General features: G+C 41.7%; 1 protein-coding gene and 1 non-coding gene across 2 annotated transcripts in view; both read right to left on the reverse strand.

The window, feature by feature from the left end:
- The window catches only part of Kdm3 (Lysine demethylase 3), a 486,443-nt gene that overhangs the window by 362,350 nt on the left and 102,462 nt on the right, over positions 1-21,631 (reverse strand). The window contains exons 2-6 of the mRNA XM_019047548.2: positions 20,960-21,115; positions 15,564-15,680; positions 13,218-13,424; positions 8,837-8,921; positions 6,742-6,842 (exon numbers count right to left, since the gene is read on the reverse strand). Of these exons, the coding sequence (XP_018903093.2) occupies positions 6,742-6,842; positions 8,837-8,921; positions 13,218-13,424; positions 15,564-15,680; positions 20,960-21,115 (666 nt within the window). The remainder of the gene's footprint in view (positions 1-6,741; positions 6,843-8,836; positions 8,922-13,217; positions 13,425-15,563; positions 15,681-20,959; positions 21,116-21,631) is intronic.
- On the reverse strand, positions 20,368-20,440 carry TRNAR-ACG (transfer RNA arginine (anticodon ACG)). Its single transcript has one exon. It is a non-coding gene; the product is annotated as a tRNA-Arg (tRNA).

Below are 21,631 nucleotides of genomic sequence, written 5' to 3' on the forward strand. Positions count from 1 at the left end.
GGATTCGCGATTTAGACTTTTCTTAGGTGCAAGACGGTTCAAGGCGTGTTTTCAGTGATTCAGTTTCCAAGAAAAGAAAATGCCACTACCCGTGAGAAGGAGTTTGTATTGAAGTGTTCGGAGAATAAAAGAAAAAGCGATATTGTACATCCTTCCTTTCCGTTAAATTCGGATTTTCCCTCTTAAAAAAGTATACTTCTTTTGTAATTATGTTCAAGGATTTTTTCCGTGAATTTTTAAAGATACTACTATGCTTCATTTTGACGCTTTTTAACCCTGAAATGCCTAATTTGGGCCACATGGACCCGAGGACTGCTAAAAAACACGCGGCCCGCGGGTTATATCGGGCCGGTACATTCGAAAGAAAAGAATCGGACATTAAATTGAAAAATAGAGAGAAAAAGTCAAGTGTCAACATAACCGAAGGAGAGACGTATTCGGACCTAGTTTTTTAAATTTCCTGCCGAATCTGCAGAAGCGAACCTAAGTGGCACCGTAGAGCGAAGCATTGCGAATTGACACCTTGCGCCATCGCGCCTTCAATTTTGCAGATGCAACACGGACATCCATCAAGCACGAATAGTCGTATCTCTGCGCCGTCAGCAACGCGCGTTGAGATGTCTCTCTTTTTGAAACTTTCAGAAAAGTTAGGGGACGTTTCCTAAAAAAAAATATGCCACGATGTTTCCAAATTATTCATTTTGAAAGGAAACGAAAAAAAGTAGAAAAAGAAACAAAACTTAAAGGTCCTCAACCGTGAACCGGATCCTAAGCGCTAAAAACATATCATGACACTTTCTCAGAATGGGATGTTCGAGATGAAAGATTTTCCGAGTTGAGTCCACTAACGATGATTTCCACTAACTTTCTCCGTAATTAAAATTCGCAAACACACATTCTATGATTAAAAGCTAAAAATGTAGGTCAAAACAGTGGAGCTTACGACAAAAATAGAGGAAGCTGAATTCAGGAGAGACGAGCTCCGATGATAAACAGAGATGATTTGTATTTACAGTATCGGTGGCAAATCAAGAACAAGATTAATCGATGAGAACATCAATTCTTTCCGTGTCGCGCCCGCCTTCATCTAGATTCTCGCTCGGGGGGTTGTAAAGGGAGGAGGGGTTTCGTTCCTAGAATTAATAACCTCGCCGACCTTCCCTCTCCAATCCGTTTCATCTTGAGCTTGTTCTTCGTCAGCTTTTCATGCTTTCAGCGCCCGACCTGAAGCATTAGCTTTTGCGAAGTGCCAGATTGGAACATGCTAACGAGACGGTTTACTTAAGGTCCGCCCGAAGCTCTGTAGGTCGTATTCGATAGCGGTTCGATGTATCGTTTGGTTCAAATCAATAGAACATTTGAACATAACCTCGAACAAAAATTTTAGGATTTTAGTTGGAAAAGCTGCGAAAATGAGAAAATTCCTAACACTTTGACTCTTCATGGCCATTTTGTACTCTTAAGAATCACAAAGTCTCTTTTGTACTCTTAAGAATCTTAAGTCTATCACAAAGAACCCGTTCCCTCACATTTATTACTCAACTGATTTTTGTGGCTATGTCTACATGCTGAACCTTGAAACAGTCGATATCGATAAAATCTCGCCTGTTTGAAGTATCGAATGCGATCCATATCCGGTCATCAAAGGTAACATTTCCTTAAGGACATTGAGCAAAAAGTCGATGATCGTGTTATTCCTCTATCGTTCTCAGTTCGAATGAAGAACGAAAAATAGAATGGAGAATTTGCACGTAAATGTTTTACTTCATCTGGGAGTGCTTAAGCAGCTGATTTCGCAATTTCGTCTGTAACTTTTTTCTGATATGGTATAAAAAGTAGATTCTAAAGTGAGAAAATAGGCCGCCTAATGACGTCATCTGGCGGCATTTCCAATTTAAACACATGTGCTTCAGCAGATGAGATCATTTTGTCCAAGGCGTGGCGTAAATTGCGATGTGTCGATTGTTATGCCATTTAAACCTATGGTGAAGAATCGATTATTAAGGTGTCCGCTGCGGACACCCTATTTATCGATCCTTTTTCATTGGTTTAAACGGCCGATCAATCGATACATCGCAAAGCACGCCACGCCACTGATTTTGTCATATCTCCTCCAATACTTGTTCAATTCATGGGGCAAGGGCATTTCTATGCTCACTTCACTCGAAAGTTTCTACTTAAACACGAAATCCATCAAATTTCAGACACCTGCAAATTCTCCACTCAACATCAAAATCATCCAGACAGCCAAAACTTAGGATAATCGAAATTTCTTTTTATTTTGTATGTGCCCTGTAGAGACTTCAAAAATTAGAAAGGTGAGCGCAAGCCAACATGGCACCGCGGGAGGACGAAACTGCGACGCGAAGAGATCCCCCATTAAATTGATCTACATTCTCCACCGTCCCATAACTTTATTCTTTCCGCGAAAGGGCGTAGCGAGAGGATTAGGAGAGCTCCACGTCCCCCGTAAAACCCCTCATCCCTCTCACCCCCCTCCCCGCCCACCACCTTTGGCCCCGAGGATTTAGCGTCTGCACGGAGAGATGCATTTTCCGCCTCGCACTTCGTCCGACTTGTGCAGTTAACTCTCGTCCTCGCACTTTTGTTCCTATGCAAATGCAGCCACAACTCCTGCTTATCGATTATTTCCGCCTTTGTTTCCCCGCGCTTCAAATGCTTTGTGTTTCACGCTGAAGCGAGCGTGAGAGCCAAAATAATCAAGGAAAAGCCGGAGGAGGGAGGGAAAACATTTAGACTGGGTGACCCGGATTCGTAGTCTGGCTAACTTCTAATTTTTTTTTTACTCGGTGGTTGCACATGCACACTGCCGTGCTAAGGAAGAATACGCCGTTTCAACATTCGAGAGTTGCCAAGTTTCCTTCAATAAAATGTTTTTTCTTGAGGAAAGTTATGAATATTTTTCCTTGAAATCTATGCTCGCTTGTTCTATGATCGGGAGGTTCTGGGTTCGATTCCCGACCAGGTGACCCGAGTTTGATGGTCTCAAGCAACGGTTACCTGGGGATGGCTTGATTAGGGACGGAGGGGGATGGGGCTCTAGGGATGATAAAGCGCAGGATTATCACTCGTGGGATACTTGAAGAGTAAAAAAAAAGAAGAAATTTTCAGGACCTTTAGATGAAATTGCAAACGACAATATCTAAAAAATTAGAGGAATAGTATTCATGAGTTCACCAGGAAATTCGTGTTTTATAAATGGAAATTCGGCAACGTCTGAAGGTTCATACGGCGTTTTTCCTTAGCACGGCAGCACACATCGTCGCTCCTCTAACGCAAAGGCGTATCGCGATTCAGGCATGAGCCCCATTCTCCGTATAACTCTTCACTTCCCGGGGCTCAAATGGAAATAGAGATACGCTCTTACGTCAGAGGGGCGATGACATGTGGCATGCAAACAGTAAAGCTCACTGTTTTTACTTCTCAAGTAGTAGAACCCTGATCTCACTGAGGAATCAACTTGATGAATGTTCTAGTCATTTTTGGACTTGGATGAAGACCCTCGAGGCTACAGTAATTTTCTAGGGTGCTTTTATTTATCGTCATTTTTAAAGGGTGCCTCCCCCCCCCCCAAAAAAAAATATCCTGAAAATCTTTTCTCCGTCTTTTTTTTTTCTTTCCTGAGCGAAAAATAATTTTTGATACGGAACAACGATGAATGTTGACAGAGTCATTAGATGCGGCGAAAATGCGCTACGTAGGAGCACCATCTAAGTCTTGATTCAGAGAGAAATATCATCGGCAACACTTTTATAACTTCGCAAGTAACATGAAAACTTCTATTGGGGGGGGGGGGGGGGAGGGCGTGTATAAGCCTAGCAAAGACTGCAGTGAACTCAATTTCTGGCACCATACGGATGGTCCTTTGGGATTACATTAATTATTCGTTTTGAATCATTTCCAAAACATTGCATGACATCAAGGAATCTGTAATATCGAGATATCCTCATTAGACCTTAAGGTAGATTGTGCAACCTCCTCTGATCTGTTAAGCTGACGATTGTCATGGTTGGGACGCTCGAAAAAAGACAGAAACAGTATGAGTTCTCAAGCTTTCGTCTCAAGTATCTTTCGATGGGAGGAGCTGTTGGAACTTCAACATCTCCGCGCCTCGAATATCTTTGAAACGATCCGAAGAAACAAACTTTGTGACTAGCAGAACTCTTCCAGAAAATACTCCCTCCAGAACTTTCGGAACGCTACTGTATGAAGGTTCTTGGCACTTCAAAGCTAAAAACTTGGACTTTTATGATTGAGAACTAATTACTGCGAGTTGTCTAAAAGTATGGGAGGCAATATAAAGAGGGAAAAGCCCGGCCTTGAATATCAGAATCTGACACTGTCGAGAAAATACGCTTTGCCTCTTGGCTTGGGCGAGAAATATAAGAAATAAAATACGTTAGAACCAATCCATTAGATAAGAAAAATAATTTTGAAAACATTCAATACGCTACTTACAAAGCTTCCTAATGAGGCTAACCTCCGGGCTCAAAAATACAATTCTGACACCAAAGAACGTGAAACAACGACACACACTAAACACAGATCACAACACTTTGGGGGAAACACTTAGAATGGCAATGAAGAACAAATATATTTGCTGGGAGTTCCAAGTATTTGTTCCGACGAGAGAATGTTCCAGGATATTAAAGAAAACGAACGGGGCAAAAAGCAACTAAAAAAACACCAATGCGCAACTAAAAATGAAAAAAATGACGAAGTGGATTTGTGTTGAAGAAACACGAATTACCAAAAGAACGCAGAGATCTCACGCGTTGTAATTCGGATGATTTCGCAAAGAACAAGCTTCCGTGAAGTTCTCGAATTCTGCGAGGATCAAAATTGATTTTCCGGGGCTGCAACGGTTTTTCGCACACGCGGCTAGCAAAAGCTGTTCAAAGGATCGTCACCATCTAGCACTCCACTTGAACCGATTGAAAACTCAGTTCACTGATAACGGGTCTTTTAGTCACCGGTTTAAAGGGATTAGCTTCCGGTTTTCACAGAGCAACAAGAGAAACAGTTTTTTAGATGAAAATCGGGATTTCCGGTTGGCGGTAATTTGGTTGTGACAGGTGAAACGCACCGATGCTGCAAAAGCGGCAACACTCAACAAAACGAAGCCGTGGGTTTGACGACGCCAGAGCCGCGAGCGCCGGTGGAGCACCGTTCGGGTACCTTCGGTCGACTTCGGCTCTTCCCGCTCGGGAAAATTATCCGAGCTCCAGCTCCGATTAAGCTCCGTAAGCGCCTCGCCTCCATACCGACGCATCCCGCCCATCATCCCTTGTTATTTGTTTTCGTGTCCCTAAGATTGCCAAACGGGGAAAATAGACCAAACGAGTCAGTGTGGATGGAATTCTCACGCTTCTGCAAGTCCAAGGCAACCAAGGCAATGGGTCAGAAGCGCTGTTTACCGAATCATGTTATGATGCTTGACTCTTCTAGATCAGCTAAAAACAATAAGATTTACCCAAGCAGCACCTCTCTGCGTTCAATTTTAACTGAGATATCACGCTTTGAAAATTTCGGTTTATGACGTCATTCACCACGATAGCGACACCCTTGGTTTTTTCCACCTTGCTTTCATCGGTCGGGGAGACACACATTTGCTCCGGTGACTCAACGTGTAACTCGGATGAAAACGAGGTGGAAAAAACAAAGGGTGTCACTTCGGCGTTGGATGACGTCATAAACCAAATTTTTCGAAACGTCATATCTCGGTTAGTACAGAACGTGAAAAGTTGTTATTTGGACTGATCTTAATACTTTTAGCGGATCGACACGAATCAAACCTCAAGACACGATTATGAGTACAGCGCAACTGACCCATTGGGAATAGCCGGTAATTTGCAACCACAAAAAATGAATGGAAAATACAATATTCAGACATAAAGAAACGCGACGAGGGAAGAGAATAATTTGTCTCGAATTGAAATAAACGTTTTTCTCCTTCAAAGTATGGTAGCGGCTAGACTCTCGCATGTGAGCGTAATGTAATGTTTCGGTCGGATTAGAGTACCTTTATAGACAGAGTATGGCCATTTCTGTTCCGGTTTTTCATTGGTCGCGAGCGATTAGGCTGACACGATGCTCTTAGGGCCGTAAATAAACAAACAAGATGGCTGTTATCAGCAAGCAAGATTGAGGTTATGCACATCTTACATCCTCCTGTGGTAAAGGTGAAAGGCGATTTAACAATGTTTTCGTGTTTTTTTCGTGTGTTATTCGTAGATATGCTAGTTTAAATTGTTACTGCCGTATAATTGAAATTTTTGTCAAATTTAGCCTCTTATCGATGTTACGGTGAGTCGCCATCTTGTTTGTTTATATACGGCCCTAAGAGCATCATGAAGCCTAAAAACTCGTTGACCAATCAAAAAGCGGAACAGTTTTCCTGTAGTAAAAAGATACGAATGGCCATACTCTGTCTATACAGGTACTCTAGGTCGGATAAGCGACTAATCTAACTGTGTTGTGAGGCGTGAAGTATCACGGGGAGATGAAGGCGCTTCAATACGGCACTGTCCGTTTGAAGTTTTTTATCAATTGAATTTACCGACACGATAAGTCACAAGAGTCAAAACATTCGCTTCTTAGGTCGGGGCTTTGTTTTGGCAGAAAAAACTATCAAACTGATGAACAAAACTTCAACAGAAATTAGAGGAAGAAAAGGAAAGAGAGGAGGAAGGCGGAAAAGTGAATGAAATATAAACTTACCGCATTTTTGTCGGTTTGAGGTGGTATTGAGCTAGCGCCGTATCTTGAGGTCGGCCTCCTTCTTGTGCCTACATTTTCACCACGTAAGATTCCATTTACAACTGCAAGAAAAAATTAAAAATAAAATTATAAAACATGGATTAATTCAATTTTTGAATTCAATAAATCCATCAATTTCAATATCGGCCCGCAGAGGCCGCAGATGACACATAATTAGACACCCATTTTGATCCATGCGAATACCATGCAGAACTTGGTGATTCTGCTGGATTCATTGCCATCTGTTGACCTGATGTTTTTCATAGTAAAGCAGAGCCTGGGAAAAAGGGGGAAAAGAGAGAAAAGTAGACGATTCAAACTAGGAATAGAACTTGGAGCTGTGCTCGGTCTGGGTAAGGGTTGCGCTGGAACGAACTTATCTCCGTTGCCAAACTTTCTTGGGCGCTTCCGACTTGGTGGCGACCGCATCATCCGAAAGTTGCAACTTCCAAAAGCGCTTACCGAGTTTATTCACATTGCCCCGCGCCACTTTTGATGAAGTTTCGCACGCCTCGTGCTTTGCTTAATAGTTAGCCGCCGGGATGTGACTGGCGTCTGCGCTGCTGCCACATTCACGATTCCAGGGTTGCCACAGAATTTAGAAAATGAAATTCCCTGGGGATTCCCTTAGGGTTCCTCCTGGGAGGAGACGTAGGGGACGCCCTGTGAGAGGTTGGCGACAGGGGGTGTTAAATGAGATGAGGGAGTGTCAACTCCCCGATGACCTTTGGGAAGACCGAGTTTTGTGGCGATTAGGCGTCGCAAAGTGCCAAAGAGCGCTATAAAAGCGACTCATATAATATATATAAATTCCCTGACACATTTAGGGGAAATTCCCTGACAATTGAAGATGTGACGGATGGTTAAGAAAGCTTAATTGCAAATAGTTTTCTGGCATTTGTTGTTCGAAACCTCAAACCCATTCTAAAAAGGAAATGAAGGTGATTTAACAAATTTTCCCTGACATTTCCCGGTTTTCCCTGACTTTTTAAAATTCCCTGATATTTTCCGATTTTCCCTGACTGTGGCAACCCTGCAATTCACATTACCCATTAATACACTGGAAAAAAGTACCACAATCTCAAGTTTACTTCCAGCTGAATTTGGCGCCAACCATAAAACTGCCGTGCTAAGCAAGAACGCCGTAAATCCATCAAGATTTTCCCGCGTTGTTCTGAACTTTATGAAAAATTGACATTATAAAATAAAAACTGGTTTATCCATGCACCTCAAATTTTCAGGTTGATTTCTTGATAGTATTGGCGAAAAAATTCTGTAAAAACATTGTTCCAAGGTATACAAGTTCTCCTGCTGTTATACATCGTTTCCAAAAAATTGAAAATGACGTTTACGGCGTTTCTGCGTTGCACGGTATAAAGTAGTTGTGACTAGAAGTGTAAAGGTACCAGACAGCGGTGTGGTTAATCCAACTGCACTGATGCTGACTTTGAGAGCACTAACTAGAGGTATGGTTGATTTAGAGATACTCTAGCGTAGGGGTGATTGAGAAAACAGGAAGATACTTTCATTTGAAAAACATTTCATTTGACTGGTCCGAGGCGGGGAACAGCATGGGAGAGGAATCACGGGCAAATCAGATAAGGGATGGAGGCCAAACGAAGGATTTTTATTTATTCTTTTAGCATACATTCTTATACTTTCTCTATTGAAATAGAGATCGTATACAAAATATGTAAGGCTGAACCCTTTGTATCGTACCCGTAACACCGGTTTGCACCGTCACAGAAGAAAGTACGAAACGCTTCTTTGACTACCCCCTCACGTTAGCGTTTTGGGCTGAGTTTGGGATGGAAAATTGTCGCTTCGCGTTGATTTTTAGTTTTAGTCTTTCGAAAAATTGCTGCTAAGCACCTGATATTGCATTATAGAACGCACTCTTGGACGCCCCTCCTCCTGTAATATACCCGTAACGCAAGCTCTGACCTCCCTTCTCTTCGGGCGTTACATCTTTTATAGACGGCTACTTTTATTAATAAAAAATGAATCCTGCATGCTCAAATCTCCGTTTCACGAAAAGACAAAAATTCATAATTACCTCCATCTCCTAATATTTTCATGTGAACCAGCCTTGGGTCTTCAAAGTGTTCCTCTAAGACAGTGTCGTCCATTAAGGTTAATTCCTGGAAGAGCAAACAAAGAAAACGATGAAAACAAGAAACGAAGGAAAGCGACACGAGCACTCGTTGGCGAATAAAAAATGCATGCGGATAAATAAGTGAATGAGTCACGATGAAAAACATAATCCGGACAAATGCATTTTCGCCGACGGGAGGCTTTCGAAAAAATCCTGTATTTAACATTGTTCCGAGCGTGACCTTTGGTCCCGCGCGGAGCACACATTTTTTATTAATGGCGTCGAACTTTTTTATCCATACACCGGGCGCGTAGCGGGTTGGGCTTATGATCCGGGCGAACGGAGCAGAAATTTAATACCGAGACGAAGTTGGGAAATGACAATTTTTCTTCCTTTCTCTATTCGACGGGGGGAAAGTTACAGGGATCAATTTATCGTAAACTTTTTAATCGTAATTAAAGTTCTCGGTTTTTCTCACACGCCCCGCGCCGGGCCGGATTTTAATACACAGATCGGGCGGGTTGCATATCGACGGGATCGCAGGGGCCGACTCCCGCGTTTCCCGCGGAGGGCGGCGGGATGTGGCAACTCCTGTGGGAGGAGGATCCGGGACGGAGCGCAGATAACTTAGTTTTGAAAAGTTGTCGACTTGCAGGGATAAAGTTGGAACTTTATTTATTTATAGCCTCGTCGGGTGGGGCCACCGCTCCCCCTCCCCCTCCCCCCGGAGCCCGTTACCGACCGAGTTAACCCTGGAGTTTATCGCTTTCCAGGGCGTCTCCGGGATGTAACATCAAAATCGTTTCCAGCCAGCACGTGCGGTTTTCGCGTAGTTTCAGCCAACAATGGCCTGTAAAAGGCTGCGCACTAGGATCCGAGTGTTTTTTTTTTTGCCGACAAGTACCAACAACAGCTCGTTGGAATGAGTGGGGTTCGTTTTGAATGCATCGGACGAAACTTTGTCTCTTTGCCATTCATTTTCCTTGTTTTTTCTTTCGGCAAAATTTGAATCGTTCGGTTCGATATTGATGTAGATCTGAAAAGTTGAAATATTATTTTTCAATTGAGGAAATGAGGGTTTTGGCCTGACTCAACTTTTACTCATTTAGTCATTTATAATGATTCATTTTACTTCAATGATTATTTTCAGCCTTAATACTTTAAAAGTTAACAGCAAGTGATCAACCCATTAATTGGTGCGTTCATTTGAAAATAATGATGTTTTTGGATTTTAATTGCATAGTAAATGTTGAATTTCCTCCTTTCTTCCTTCCTTACAGTATTTGCCCTTTCGTTGTACATATCTGTTTTTTTTCTTTATTCTAGCTCTTATAAATAGAGGTTTAACGTATCGTCATAAAACATTTACTGAGAAAATAATTTTGAAATAGTGTCCAACGTATGCTGTTTTCTGCTTACACCATGCCAAATAATCAGAGGCGGATCCAGCAATTTGCCAACACCGGATTTCCTCCATTTAAGCCTATGCTACAATCGATTCTTATTGGAGCACCTGGCCCCTCCAAGAATCGATACATTTCTGTAGTTTAAATGGAGGAAAGACAATGTTGCCAATTTGCCGGACCTGCCAATGCAAATAATGATGCGCTTGTCCTTTTTCAAGTCTAAAAGAACTATGCAGACCGATCTTCTTCCACTAATAATTTACATTTCAAGTTGGATGGCTAGATGCATTTATTTACTTGCGCGGATCCTTGATTTTTCATGGATGTGACAGGTGGTTTCTCGTCATCTCTCCTCAATGCACTACTAAAAGCGCATGCATGACGAATGCGCTTTGCCTCAGACACTCGAGTATGCGTCGTGAACCGAGGAGTGAATTTTACGAAGGAAAAGGTTGGGCACAGCGAGGAAAATGGCACTTGGCTTCGAATGGATGCGTACTGGCCGTAAATAAAATTGAATAAATGTTTGTAAAATTATATGCGGTTACGTGGTATGGATCGTTGTCTCAGGTCATGGAAAATTGCACGTCTGCCCGGAGTCACATTCAATTTTATATAAATAGACGAACGAACGACTAGATAAATAAACAAATAGCAAACAAAACAAAACTGAAACAAAATACCGATTGTCACGCATGCCAAGCTTGTTTTTTTTCCTGAGCAAATCGGTGCACAGTACTCAGTGAGGCGTTACTGAGAGATGTTTTTTCTTCCTCGGTGTGATGATAGTAGGGTGAGCGAATGCGGAAGGGGGAGGCAAAACTTCTGATAGAAAAAAGGCGCATCCCCACCAGTGGCGTGACGTGGACAATCGATTATCGATATTTCTCCATTTAAAGCTATGATAAAGGATCGATTATTAAGGTGCTCGTTAAGAACATCCTGTTTGTCGATTCTTTTCCATAGGTTTAAATGGCAGATCAATCGATACATCGCAAAGCGCGTCACGCCACTGATTTCCACCATCGTTGGACTCTATCCTAGATTTTAAAAACCACCAACTTTTTCGGATTGTGATTTTTGTACAATATACAGCTTCACTTTTAACCGAATATCCTTGGTGGGGAGGAATTTTCTGCTAACGCACAGTTTCAACCAGCAAAAATCCCGGTGAGGTTTATACTTACCAAATCTTCATGCAAATTTTGCCGAAGTTTTTTTGCAACGTAATTTGGGAATGCATTTCATTCAGGAGTTAAACAAATATAGAACTAATGTTTTTTAACCGCGCAGTCATGCGATTCCCAGCATCTTTACAAGCATTAAAATTGTCACGATGACACATCCCTAACTTAGCAACGCTTTTTATCGATCAAGGTCATTCGATATCGATTCAACAATGGAGAATTTGCAAGGGTCTGAAATTCGATGAATTCCGTGTTTTAGTGGAATTTACTAAGTGAGCTGAACACGAAGATATACCCTTGATTCATAAACTGAGCAGTTATTAGAGGAGGTATGACAAAATAACCGATTCAGCTAAAATACATGTGTTTAAATAGGAAATGCCGCAGATGACGTAATAAAGCAGCACATTTTCTCACTTTTAAATCAATTTTTCTCCAAGATCTCATGTCAGAAAAAAATTATGAAAAATACTGCGAACTCAGCTCATTACGCGCTTTCAGATGAAGCACTAAAATTTTTGTGTGCAAATTCTCCATCTAGCCGCTGCACAGATATATTTTGGAGATTTGGGGGATATTTTTAACCGCCCCCAATCCCCCTCACACTCAAAAAATTCAGCGCGGCGACGCCCTTGCCATCGCTTTAGCCTCGAGCCTTTTTTGCGTCGCAGCATTGGCGGATCCAGCAATTTGGCAACACCGGATTTCCTTCATTTAAACCTATGGAAATGTGTCGATTCTCGGAGGGGCCAGGTGCTCCGGCAAGATTCGATTATTTAGCATAGGTTTAAATGGAGGAAATCCGGTGTTGCCAAATTGCTAGATCCGCCTCTGCGTCGCGGTGAAAAGGTCCGGGAACGTGAGGTCCGGACGAGCAGAGGGCTCAAACAATGGGATCGGCGAGACGACCGTCGCAGGTGCCAATTTACCGCAAAATGACCGACCATTTACCGACCGCGGTGTACACAATATCCGAATATTGTGCAAAAATCGGCCATCGAGGGGTAGAGCCCACAGATGAGCTTGTTACATGGCGAATGTGCAGCAGCGACATGCATGCATGGACGCATGCTCGCCGAGTAAACACACAGTTTCACGTCCGACTCATTTGTCTGGACAGCATCCGAGAGGAGCTGCGGTCGGCCGCCGGGTGATTTTCCAGACTATCTCATTTTCATAAATAGTTGCGATCTGTTTGTTTAAAACCGCCCGCCTGCTTCGATGCATCCATGCGTCTGAGTGGTGAAAAGTTGCTCGTCATCATCGTAAGTCACCTCGAGGGAAAGATCGTTTGTCCAAACTCCAAATAGATCGTATTCGACAGTGGTTCGATGTATCGTTTGGCTCATAACAATAGAACATGACCTCAAACGAAAATTTTAGGATTTAATTTGGAAAAGCTGAGGATGAGAAAATTCCTGACAATTTTACTTTTCATTGCCATTTGATACTCGAAAGTATAAAAATTCGATCACAAAAGACCCGTTACCTTAGATTTCTAAAATGTCTTTTGAGGCTATGTTTACTTTACATATTGAACCAATTGATATTGATCAACATTGATACAATCTCATCTGTTTCAAGTATCGAATACGGTTCATAACAAGGCGTGCACCTACATTAATCAAAAAAAAAAAAAGGTTCCCTCCTGTTGTACTCAAGCTTTTTTCCTGTTTTACTCCTGCAGTACTCCTACTCCCTATTATGTAATACTGATTTGCTCATAATAATGAAGTTGTATTGATTTACCTGTGTGGCATCGTTGAATCCGACGATGACTGCGGTGTACCACTGGGCTATGCCGTAAGTGCGGTAGACTTTGACGCGGCAACCGTAGAGGATACTCGGTGTATCCATCATCATCTGGAGACCGGCTTGTCGTTCGACTAGCCGCTCGGTGGCCTCCCTCACAGCCTCCAGCTCCTCGCCCATCTTCCCCATTTTCTGCTCCCAGTTCTGCAAAATACCAAGAAAAAACTTTAAAAATCTTCTAAAAACAAATGTCAGGCAAAGAAAAATCTTCAGAGTTATCACTTTAAACCGTTGAAAACATTGGCGGACCCAGCAAATTGGCAACATTGTTTTTTCTCCATTTATATCTATAGATTTGTATCGATTTTAGGAGGGGCCAGGTGCTCCGACAAGAATCGATTATTAAGCATAGGTTAAAATGGAGGGAATCCAGTGTTGCCAAATTGCTGGATCCGCCTCTGGATGGAGACGAACCGATTCGTGTATCCCAGCAGACGAAAGAGCATCATTGGAGGAATCAGCAAGTTGGCAACATTGTTCTTTCTCCATTTAAACCTATGGAAAAGTATCGATTCTTAAAGGGACCACATACTCGTGTTCCGACAAGCATAAATTGTTCAATACAGGATTGTAAATGCAGGACTGTTCAAGGAACATTGTCCACTCTTCATTCAAACTTATGGAAATGTGTAACCATGTGCTCCGCCAATCGATTGTTCAATATAGGTTTAAAGAGAGAAAAATCGGTGCTTCCAACCTGCTGAGTCTGCTTATGAGTGGCCACATTTCGACCTTACAAAATGTCCAATCGAAAATTATTTTTTACAAGGAAACTGTTGGGAGTAAATAACTGAAAATTTATTTAATTTTTCATCTGATGACTCTGAAAAAGAGCAAAATTCTGGACAAAAATTGCAGTATTTCATATTTTTGTAGAAAAAGTTATATTTTTTGAGTCAGTCTTGCAACCTTGGTACCCTGTTACTTTCATTTTTCCCAAAAACGACACGGTATTGACCAAGGTTTATAGGAGAGAGATTTCCAGAGGGCGCCGGGGTTTTGATGTTGGTGGCAAGATCGATCTTTGTAGATGAAATATTAGAAAACTGCAGATATAAATGCAACGTCGAATCCAGCTGTGCAACATCGGAAAACTCCGGTCGGAATAAATATCCCGAGAGCGACCGAACACCTCCGATTCGAACTAATGGATTCCTATTTTTTTTCTGCCTGCTTCCAAGGAAACGGTGGAACAGTTAGTCATTCGAGCACGACCATTAACGAATGATTTCCATGCGCCAAGACAAATCACCGAGAAAACATTACATTTTTGAGTCGTTTATACATCATTACCACCTCCCCACTCCTCCGTCCCTTCCTATGATTTCCTAATCGACTCCATGGACATTAAATACTCGTTTACTAATCTCTCGACTCATCTCAGAGATTGCGAACATTCGCACGAGCTCGGTGCAACGCTCTGTCGAAGCAGGAAAGTGAACGTTATGATCATTCGAAAAAGAGGCTGCAGCCTCAATTGTTCCCAATTGGAAGGAATTTACAACCCTCTGTTTATAGAATGGGTTTAAAAGACTATAAATACAATATACATATACAAAGCCGCTTTTATAGCGGTCTCTGGCGCTCTGCGACACCTAGCCGCCAAAGTCCCCTATCCTTTAAAAGCCCTTCAGGGAGAAAACACTCTTTTAATAAACCCACGTGCCTCTTCATACAGGGTGATCGGGAGTTAAACGGACAGACAGCAGGAGCCGAAACACCCCCAAACCCCCACTTCAAATTGAGATATCGATTTGTTTGTATCATTTATGAATTCAGGGCATATAAGTACAGGAGAGTACAAATTTTCAAGAGTATCGAGGCCGTTGCCAAAATTCAGGAAAAACGACTCACTTTTCGAAATTTTGGGGGCCGTAGCTCCAACTGGGGGCACTTTAGGAAAAAACTTTATACAACAAAAAAATCTTATTTTGACCCATAGCATACGTTCCTGCAGTCTGGCTGTTTAGCACTAGATAGCCCTGTAATCTCGATCATATTCGATTAAATATTCACATCAGGCTGCGGATTTCTTCCGCGGAAATTTGACAAGAAAAAATTCTCACAATTCAATCGGATGTTTTCGGGAATCAAAGAAAAATCCGCTTCTCGATTCAAGCAAAAATCCGATAGAATCAAGGGGTTTTTTTTGGTCAAATTTTTCAACGGTCTAGATCCTGGATCCGAGAGATTTTTCTTCCAGTGAAAAATTTCAGGCAAATGGAGAATCTAACAATTATGTCAAAAGAAAATACGAAGTTCAATAATAAGAATGAAACTTACCTCGTATGCGGTCAATTTTTCATAATTGACAAAGGCGATCAAACCATCCATCACAAATTCAATCGGTTTCACCACCAGCGACTTGTAATCGATGGTCGAGGCGAGCGCTGAGAAAATCTGAAAGTAGAAAAGCGAAACATTACCCGCCATGAAAATATCAAAAAGGGAACAGGAAAGTGAACTTGGCTGACTTAAAAGCAAGATACCAATGGCAATTGTTTTAATACATAGTCAGGAATAAGACACAATCCCTTCATTTTAGCGTCAAAAGGGAATGCTCTCTATTTTGAATTAAATTCACGACTATTCAAAGGATTTCTGGGAAAAATTTGATCCGTTAAGACTGAGTGAAAGTGTTTACCTCCCTCTTTTGCTTGAAATTTATGAATGAATAATGTGGGAAATTTAAAAAGAGTTTATCCAGCGGTAACCTCAACAAAATATCGCATCAGAAAAAAAAAATTACAACTAGTTTTGAAAATAATTATCGACTCCGTTCAAAAACGTCCTTACACCAAGTGATTTGTCGTGGGGGGGGGGGGGTGGTGGTGGTGTGTGTGACGAGGGGGGCTGGGAGGCAGCGGGGGTTGTTTATCAATCCAAGTATTAGGTCACAGGAAACCTGTTATAAAATTCGCAGATCAATTCGAGAGAGATCCACTTCAGAAAGCACTGTAAGACGCGAGGGAGGGTGAGGAAAGTTGACGTTACGTGATTCAATGAGAAGAGGGGATTCCGGGGAGGAGGGAGGTCGTCAAAAGTCGGGGAAAATTAATTATGTAACCAACAATTACTCTCCTTCCGATAGCTAGAAGTCACGACGACTACCGATCACACTGAGAAAAAAGTTCCTGTGAAAAATGCTATTGCCGCGACAGGAATTTTCCCTGAATCAACCGGAAATCTCTTTGAAGTGAGATCATGTTTTTGAAGGGATAGTAATACTGTTTGAAACAAAGAGATTTCATGTTGTTTCAACGAGTAATTTCTACCGCGGCATACTCGACAGGAGTTCCTGAGAGTTGAACCTATCGGAAACTCCCAGAGCAAAGGAATGTGCGTAAAAAGGTATCGGGGTGCACAATGTTCTCGGCCGCGCGGTCGAGACCAAATTGTGGAGGCTCAATATTTTTGTTCTTTTTTCTTCTTTTTCTTTTCTTCAAAATTGTTCAGATTTTCTAATAATCTATTCCTGCTGTTTCTATTGCGAGTTCTGGACATCTTTTTAAATTGCATTTGTACTACTTTTGGAACGCTCTCTAAAAATTTATAAAATTTGGATCAGCGCGCTATGTTGACGTTTTTGTGAAAGCCAGCGCAGAAAATTGCGAGAGAATGTGCAGAAAATTGCGGAGGCACAGAAGAGTCTGAACCCCTGACGAGATAGTCGACAACGCGACAGAAAATCAGGCATGAGAGGAGAAGAAACACCTAACGATAACAGACGAAGAGAAGCACAGCTCCATCCGTGGTGCGACAACTCCACTGCCATGCTAGGGAAAAACACCGTATGAACATTCTGATGTTGCCAAATTTCCTATGATAAAATACTAATTTACTGGTAAAGTTGTGAATATTTTTCTTCCAACTTTTCAGACAATATTGTTCGCACTTAGATATAAAATGTCTGACAATAACGAGGAAAAATATGCATACCTTCCTTCCAAAATAATCATTTTATCAAAGGAAATTTCGCAACTCTCGAATGTTCATACGGCGTTTTTCCTTAGCACGGCAGCACAGCTAAAAGGGTTGTTTTTATGTTTGCGGAGCTGATCACCGAGTGGGCGGTAATCCGTTTGGCGTTGGTATATACATACTGCGAAGCAGGCGGAAGAGGGGCCCTGAACCGGAGGGGGGTGTTTGCGGCAGGGGGCTAGGCAGGAGGGGGGCAACCACCATCACCACTACGAGCAACGACATTATTTATGGTTTCCTCTTGCGTTAAGCATAGGATAATGGCGGAGGATGGCGGGGAGGGGGTGGAGGTAGAAACCAGTGCATCTCGCTCAGTGTTGATATCCTGCACCACGCTGTTCTACAGACTATTTATTTCGCCTCTATCACCTCTCCCATTCTAAACCCCGCGACGCCCTTTAAACCCGCTTATCAGGGCCAGATTTAAACATACCGGGGGCCGGGGGCTGACCTCGTCCTTGCTGGAAAGTGAGGGGGCCGGGGGGGGGGGGGGTGTCGAGCGAGCTCAGTTCTGATGACAAAAATAAGGCTTGTAGTACCTGAAGAGACTCAAGCGGAAAATCTGAATTGGTTTTGGGTGATAAAAAGCGGAGATATTTTTCAGCATCATTTTCTGAATTTCCCTGTTATGTCCCTAGAAATTCGCAAAAAATCTCCCACAGCGCACGCTGATTGCTGAAGTTACCAGACTTGTCCAAAATTTCAGAGGGCGAACATAAATGATGGACACTCTGCTGCGACATTTCGAAATAAAATATCCCCTGACCGCCTCTTAAAATGTTCATACTTTCCCCTACCGCTGCTGTCGCCATTTTTTGTAATTTCCTGATTTTTCCATGTGATCCCTGGCCCTTGAGATCCTGACTGCGACTGTCATAAGGATTTTATCATAACAATAATGTTTCCTTATTTCCGGTATTGATTCACTTTAATGAATATCTCCGATCCAAATCAAATCCGTTGCGAATGCATGGAGCTGCTAGCTGCTACTGAAGACTCGAGTTGGGTTAGGTTGGGTCACGCAACTAAATTAACTTCGCGGTAATGCGGGACGTGTCGCGCGGATATGAAGGCGCACGGCGCGCCACTGCGGGCACTGCTAATGCGCGCCTATTTCTTCTGCAGCTGCAAATAAAACGAAGGTTTTCAAGTTTCTCATTTCTTCTCTTTAGTGCACCGTGCACTGAGTACAGACAGCAAATCAATAACCAAAGTCGAAAAATGCGCTATTTCGATTTTGATTTGGACGTTGTAAATATCCGTTTATAATTGATTTTTTTAAAAGGAAACCGTCAAGACAGATTTATTCCGTCTGACGGTTTCTGACATTTTAAAATTCCGGATGTTTAGATTAGATTCCAAACAAACTTAAAACAACTTGGCTTTTGAGAGTGCCGCTCAAAAATGTTAGAAAAAATGTATTAAATGTTTTATCAGCAATATTTCGCATGAAATGTTGCCAGTATTTTCAACTCCTTTTCAAAACATTTTATTCCGACCAACGGATGGGTCAATAGCGGTGTAGCAGTAAAATTAACTGATGGGATAAATACAGTATGCCAGAGTGGAGACCCAGGGCCAGGGCCACGACAGACGATAAATAATTCAACTGTCATCGTCATCATCATCGCCAATGAAGCGTTATGACGTGACGCCACAGGAGACGCCGCCATGTCCCACGTTCCGTGACGAGATGTGACGTGACGCCTCGCTCCGCCGCAATTTGTCGCTCCTCTGACACAAGGGCGCGTCACTATTCAATCGTGAGCCCTGGGAGGCATTTAATTATATGTTTAAAAGGGCTCAACTCAAGGGGAGGCTGCGTCCGTTCTATAGAGGGGCGGCGAATTGGACCGGGATGTAAACATTTCCGACGAATCCTCTTGCAGAGTGCCCTTCAGGCTCAACACTAAACGCGCTCGAGAGGGTCAGATTTCACTCCATCTCTGCCGTGTTATGGAAAAACGTCGTATGAGCCTTCAGGCGTTGCCTAATTTCCTTCGATAAACACGAAATTTACTGGGAAAATTATAAATATTTTTTTCCAAACTTCTCAGACAATTTTGGACGCAATTTAATCTAAAATATTTGAAAGTTTTGAGGAAAAGTATTCATAAATTTACTCGACAGTACATGTTCTATCCGGGGAAATTTGGCAACTCTCGAATGGTCATACGGCGTTTCTCCTTAGCACGGGAGATTTTGGCAAAGCTTTCGAGGAAAATCTTTAATATTTTAGTTATTCGGCCGTGGCCGAATGAGGGCTGATGTGAATCCGCTATACTAGATGCCAGAATCCCGTGATTATGAGAATGAGAATTTGTGGGTACTCAATTCCCCACCATGAAACCTGAAGTGATAACTACCTCAAATGGTTAGAATTCTTCGTTATATTCTTTGTGAATTTTTTCCGCAAAAATAAAATATAAATTAGGAGATAATCAAAATAAATAATTGAAAATAATACAATGAAATTATATAAAGCTGTAAAAATTATATATTGAATAAATTGCATAATGGTATAAATTGTATAAAAATTATTTTTAAAAAAAAATTGCATTTTTTTTTAAAAATCAAACTGTCATTGTTGATCTCACGAAAAAGGAAAACAATGTAAAAAAACAATTAATAAAACAGTTTTAAAATCAAGAAGTTAAATTTAAAAGAATAAGATAAATTGACCAAAGAAATTGATAAAAAAAGAGCAAAACTAATTAAATATTAAAAGATGAAAACTCAAACTTAGATAGATTAAGAGCGGAACAAGTTTCCGTTCAGAAAAAGGGAAATAGTAAAATAATGAATAAAAAATAAAAGTAGAGACAAAAATTATGAGTAATATATGAAGATTAAAACCACTGGTATACATAATTTAAAGTAAAGAAAATGAGTGCTCTAGTTTAAAACTTGAACACGCAGAAAATAACAGATATAAACCCCTAGACATTAAAATGCACATACCTCTCCTTTATAAAAAAAAAAAAAAGGTAAGATGTTAACGACCCGCATGTGGAATTAGTGAGAGCTCCGGGTAAAATTGCAGTGATCTCAATCAAACGAACCATAGGGAAGGGGTTAACTACCAAGAAATGGCAAAATATTGATGCGACCCTGCCAGGATTCGAACCTGGAATCTTCTGATCCGTAGTCAGACGCGTTATCCGTTGCGCCACAGGGCCTCTGAAGGGCGCGCGGCGAAATACCGGCATTTCAAAGCAGCGCGCGAACGCCCGGCGCTCTAGCTACGAAGGTCAAACTACGAGAAATACCTACCAGGTGGAATTCGTTCTCAGTGTGAGTGAGTAAATACACACACATACACGATTTTTTGCCCTCGTCGATTTGGTTGAGCATCTGGTCCAGCCCGTAATATTGACACTTCACACAGGGCTGTATCTGTCATTAGCTCGGGTTGACACTCAGCGTTTGACCTAGACCTCGCAAGGATTTTTTTTTATTTATTTAATTTAATTACGTATCTTTTTTTTAATCATTTATTTTCCTACGTCAATAAGACGGAATAGCATTTGATACATCGTTATTCTCCGCACCTATCGAGTTCAAGATAAATAAAATAGGTGACTGATTATTTGGAAACAACCCCCCTCCCCTCATCGGGTTCACCATTCCCCTCTTACCCCTGTTAAAGGTGCTTATAGGGTGTATAGGTATTTGTGATGAGAAAGGGATGAACTTACCAGAGCGGGCCAGTAGACTGTTCGCCTTGACGACGGATCGATCCTTTGCGCCCAGTATAGGCCGGATTCAACGAGAAAAATGCCGAATTTCTCCTTCGAGTAAATGCTCACCCACTCGCGGGTTGTCCATGGTTTATCGTCGTATTCCAGCAGCACCTGCAAAATAATAGAGGGGTAAAATAAATTAATACCTAAAATAGAAACCAACGTCAAGTAACGCACCCCACACTACCCATAGTAGGAGAAAAACACCGTTAGTACAATAAAATACGAATTTATGAAATTCAAACGATCTAATTTCCACGAATCCACCAAAAAATTGAATTCGTGATTCAATTTGGTCGTCATGAGAAAATTTTCGCAAAATTAAATATGTTACAGGAGGAAATTTTAGCAACGCTCGGGTGTCCATGAAGCGTTTTTCCAAAGTACAGCAGCGGGCCGGTTACTGAGAATTTAAAGCAGCAGAACAACATATTGAAATGCGATATTTTGTATTAAGATAGGGCTCTGTCTTGTCATATCGTATCGAGACAGATTCAACAATCGCGGGCTGCAGCATAATTAAAATGGCAAATTAAAAGAAACAGAACTGGCCACAAACAGTTCTTTTTCTGCTTCTCCTTTTTCTTCTTCTTCTTCTTAAGGAAAAAAAAAAAAAACCTCTCCGAC

The sequence above is a fragment of the Bemisia tabaci genome, chromosome 6 (assembly GCF_918797505.1).
Source record: "Bemisia tabaci chromosome 6, PGI_BMITA_v3".
NCBI lineage: Eukaryota > Metazoa > Arthropoda > Insecta > Hemiptera > Aleyrodidae > Bemisia > Bemisia tabaci.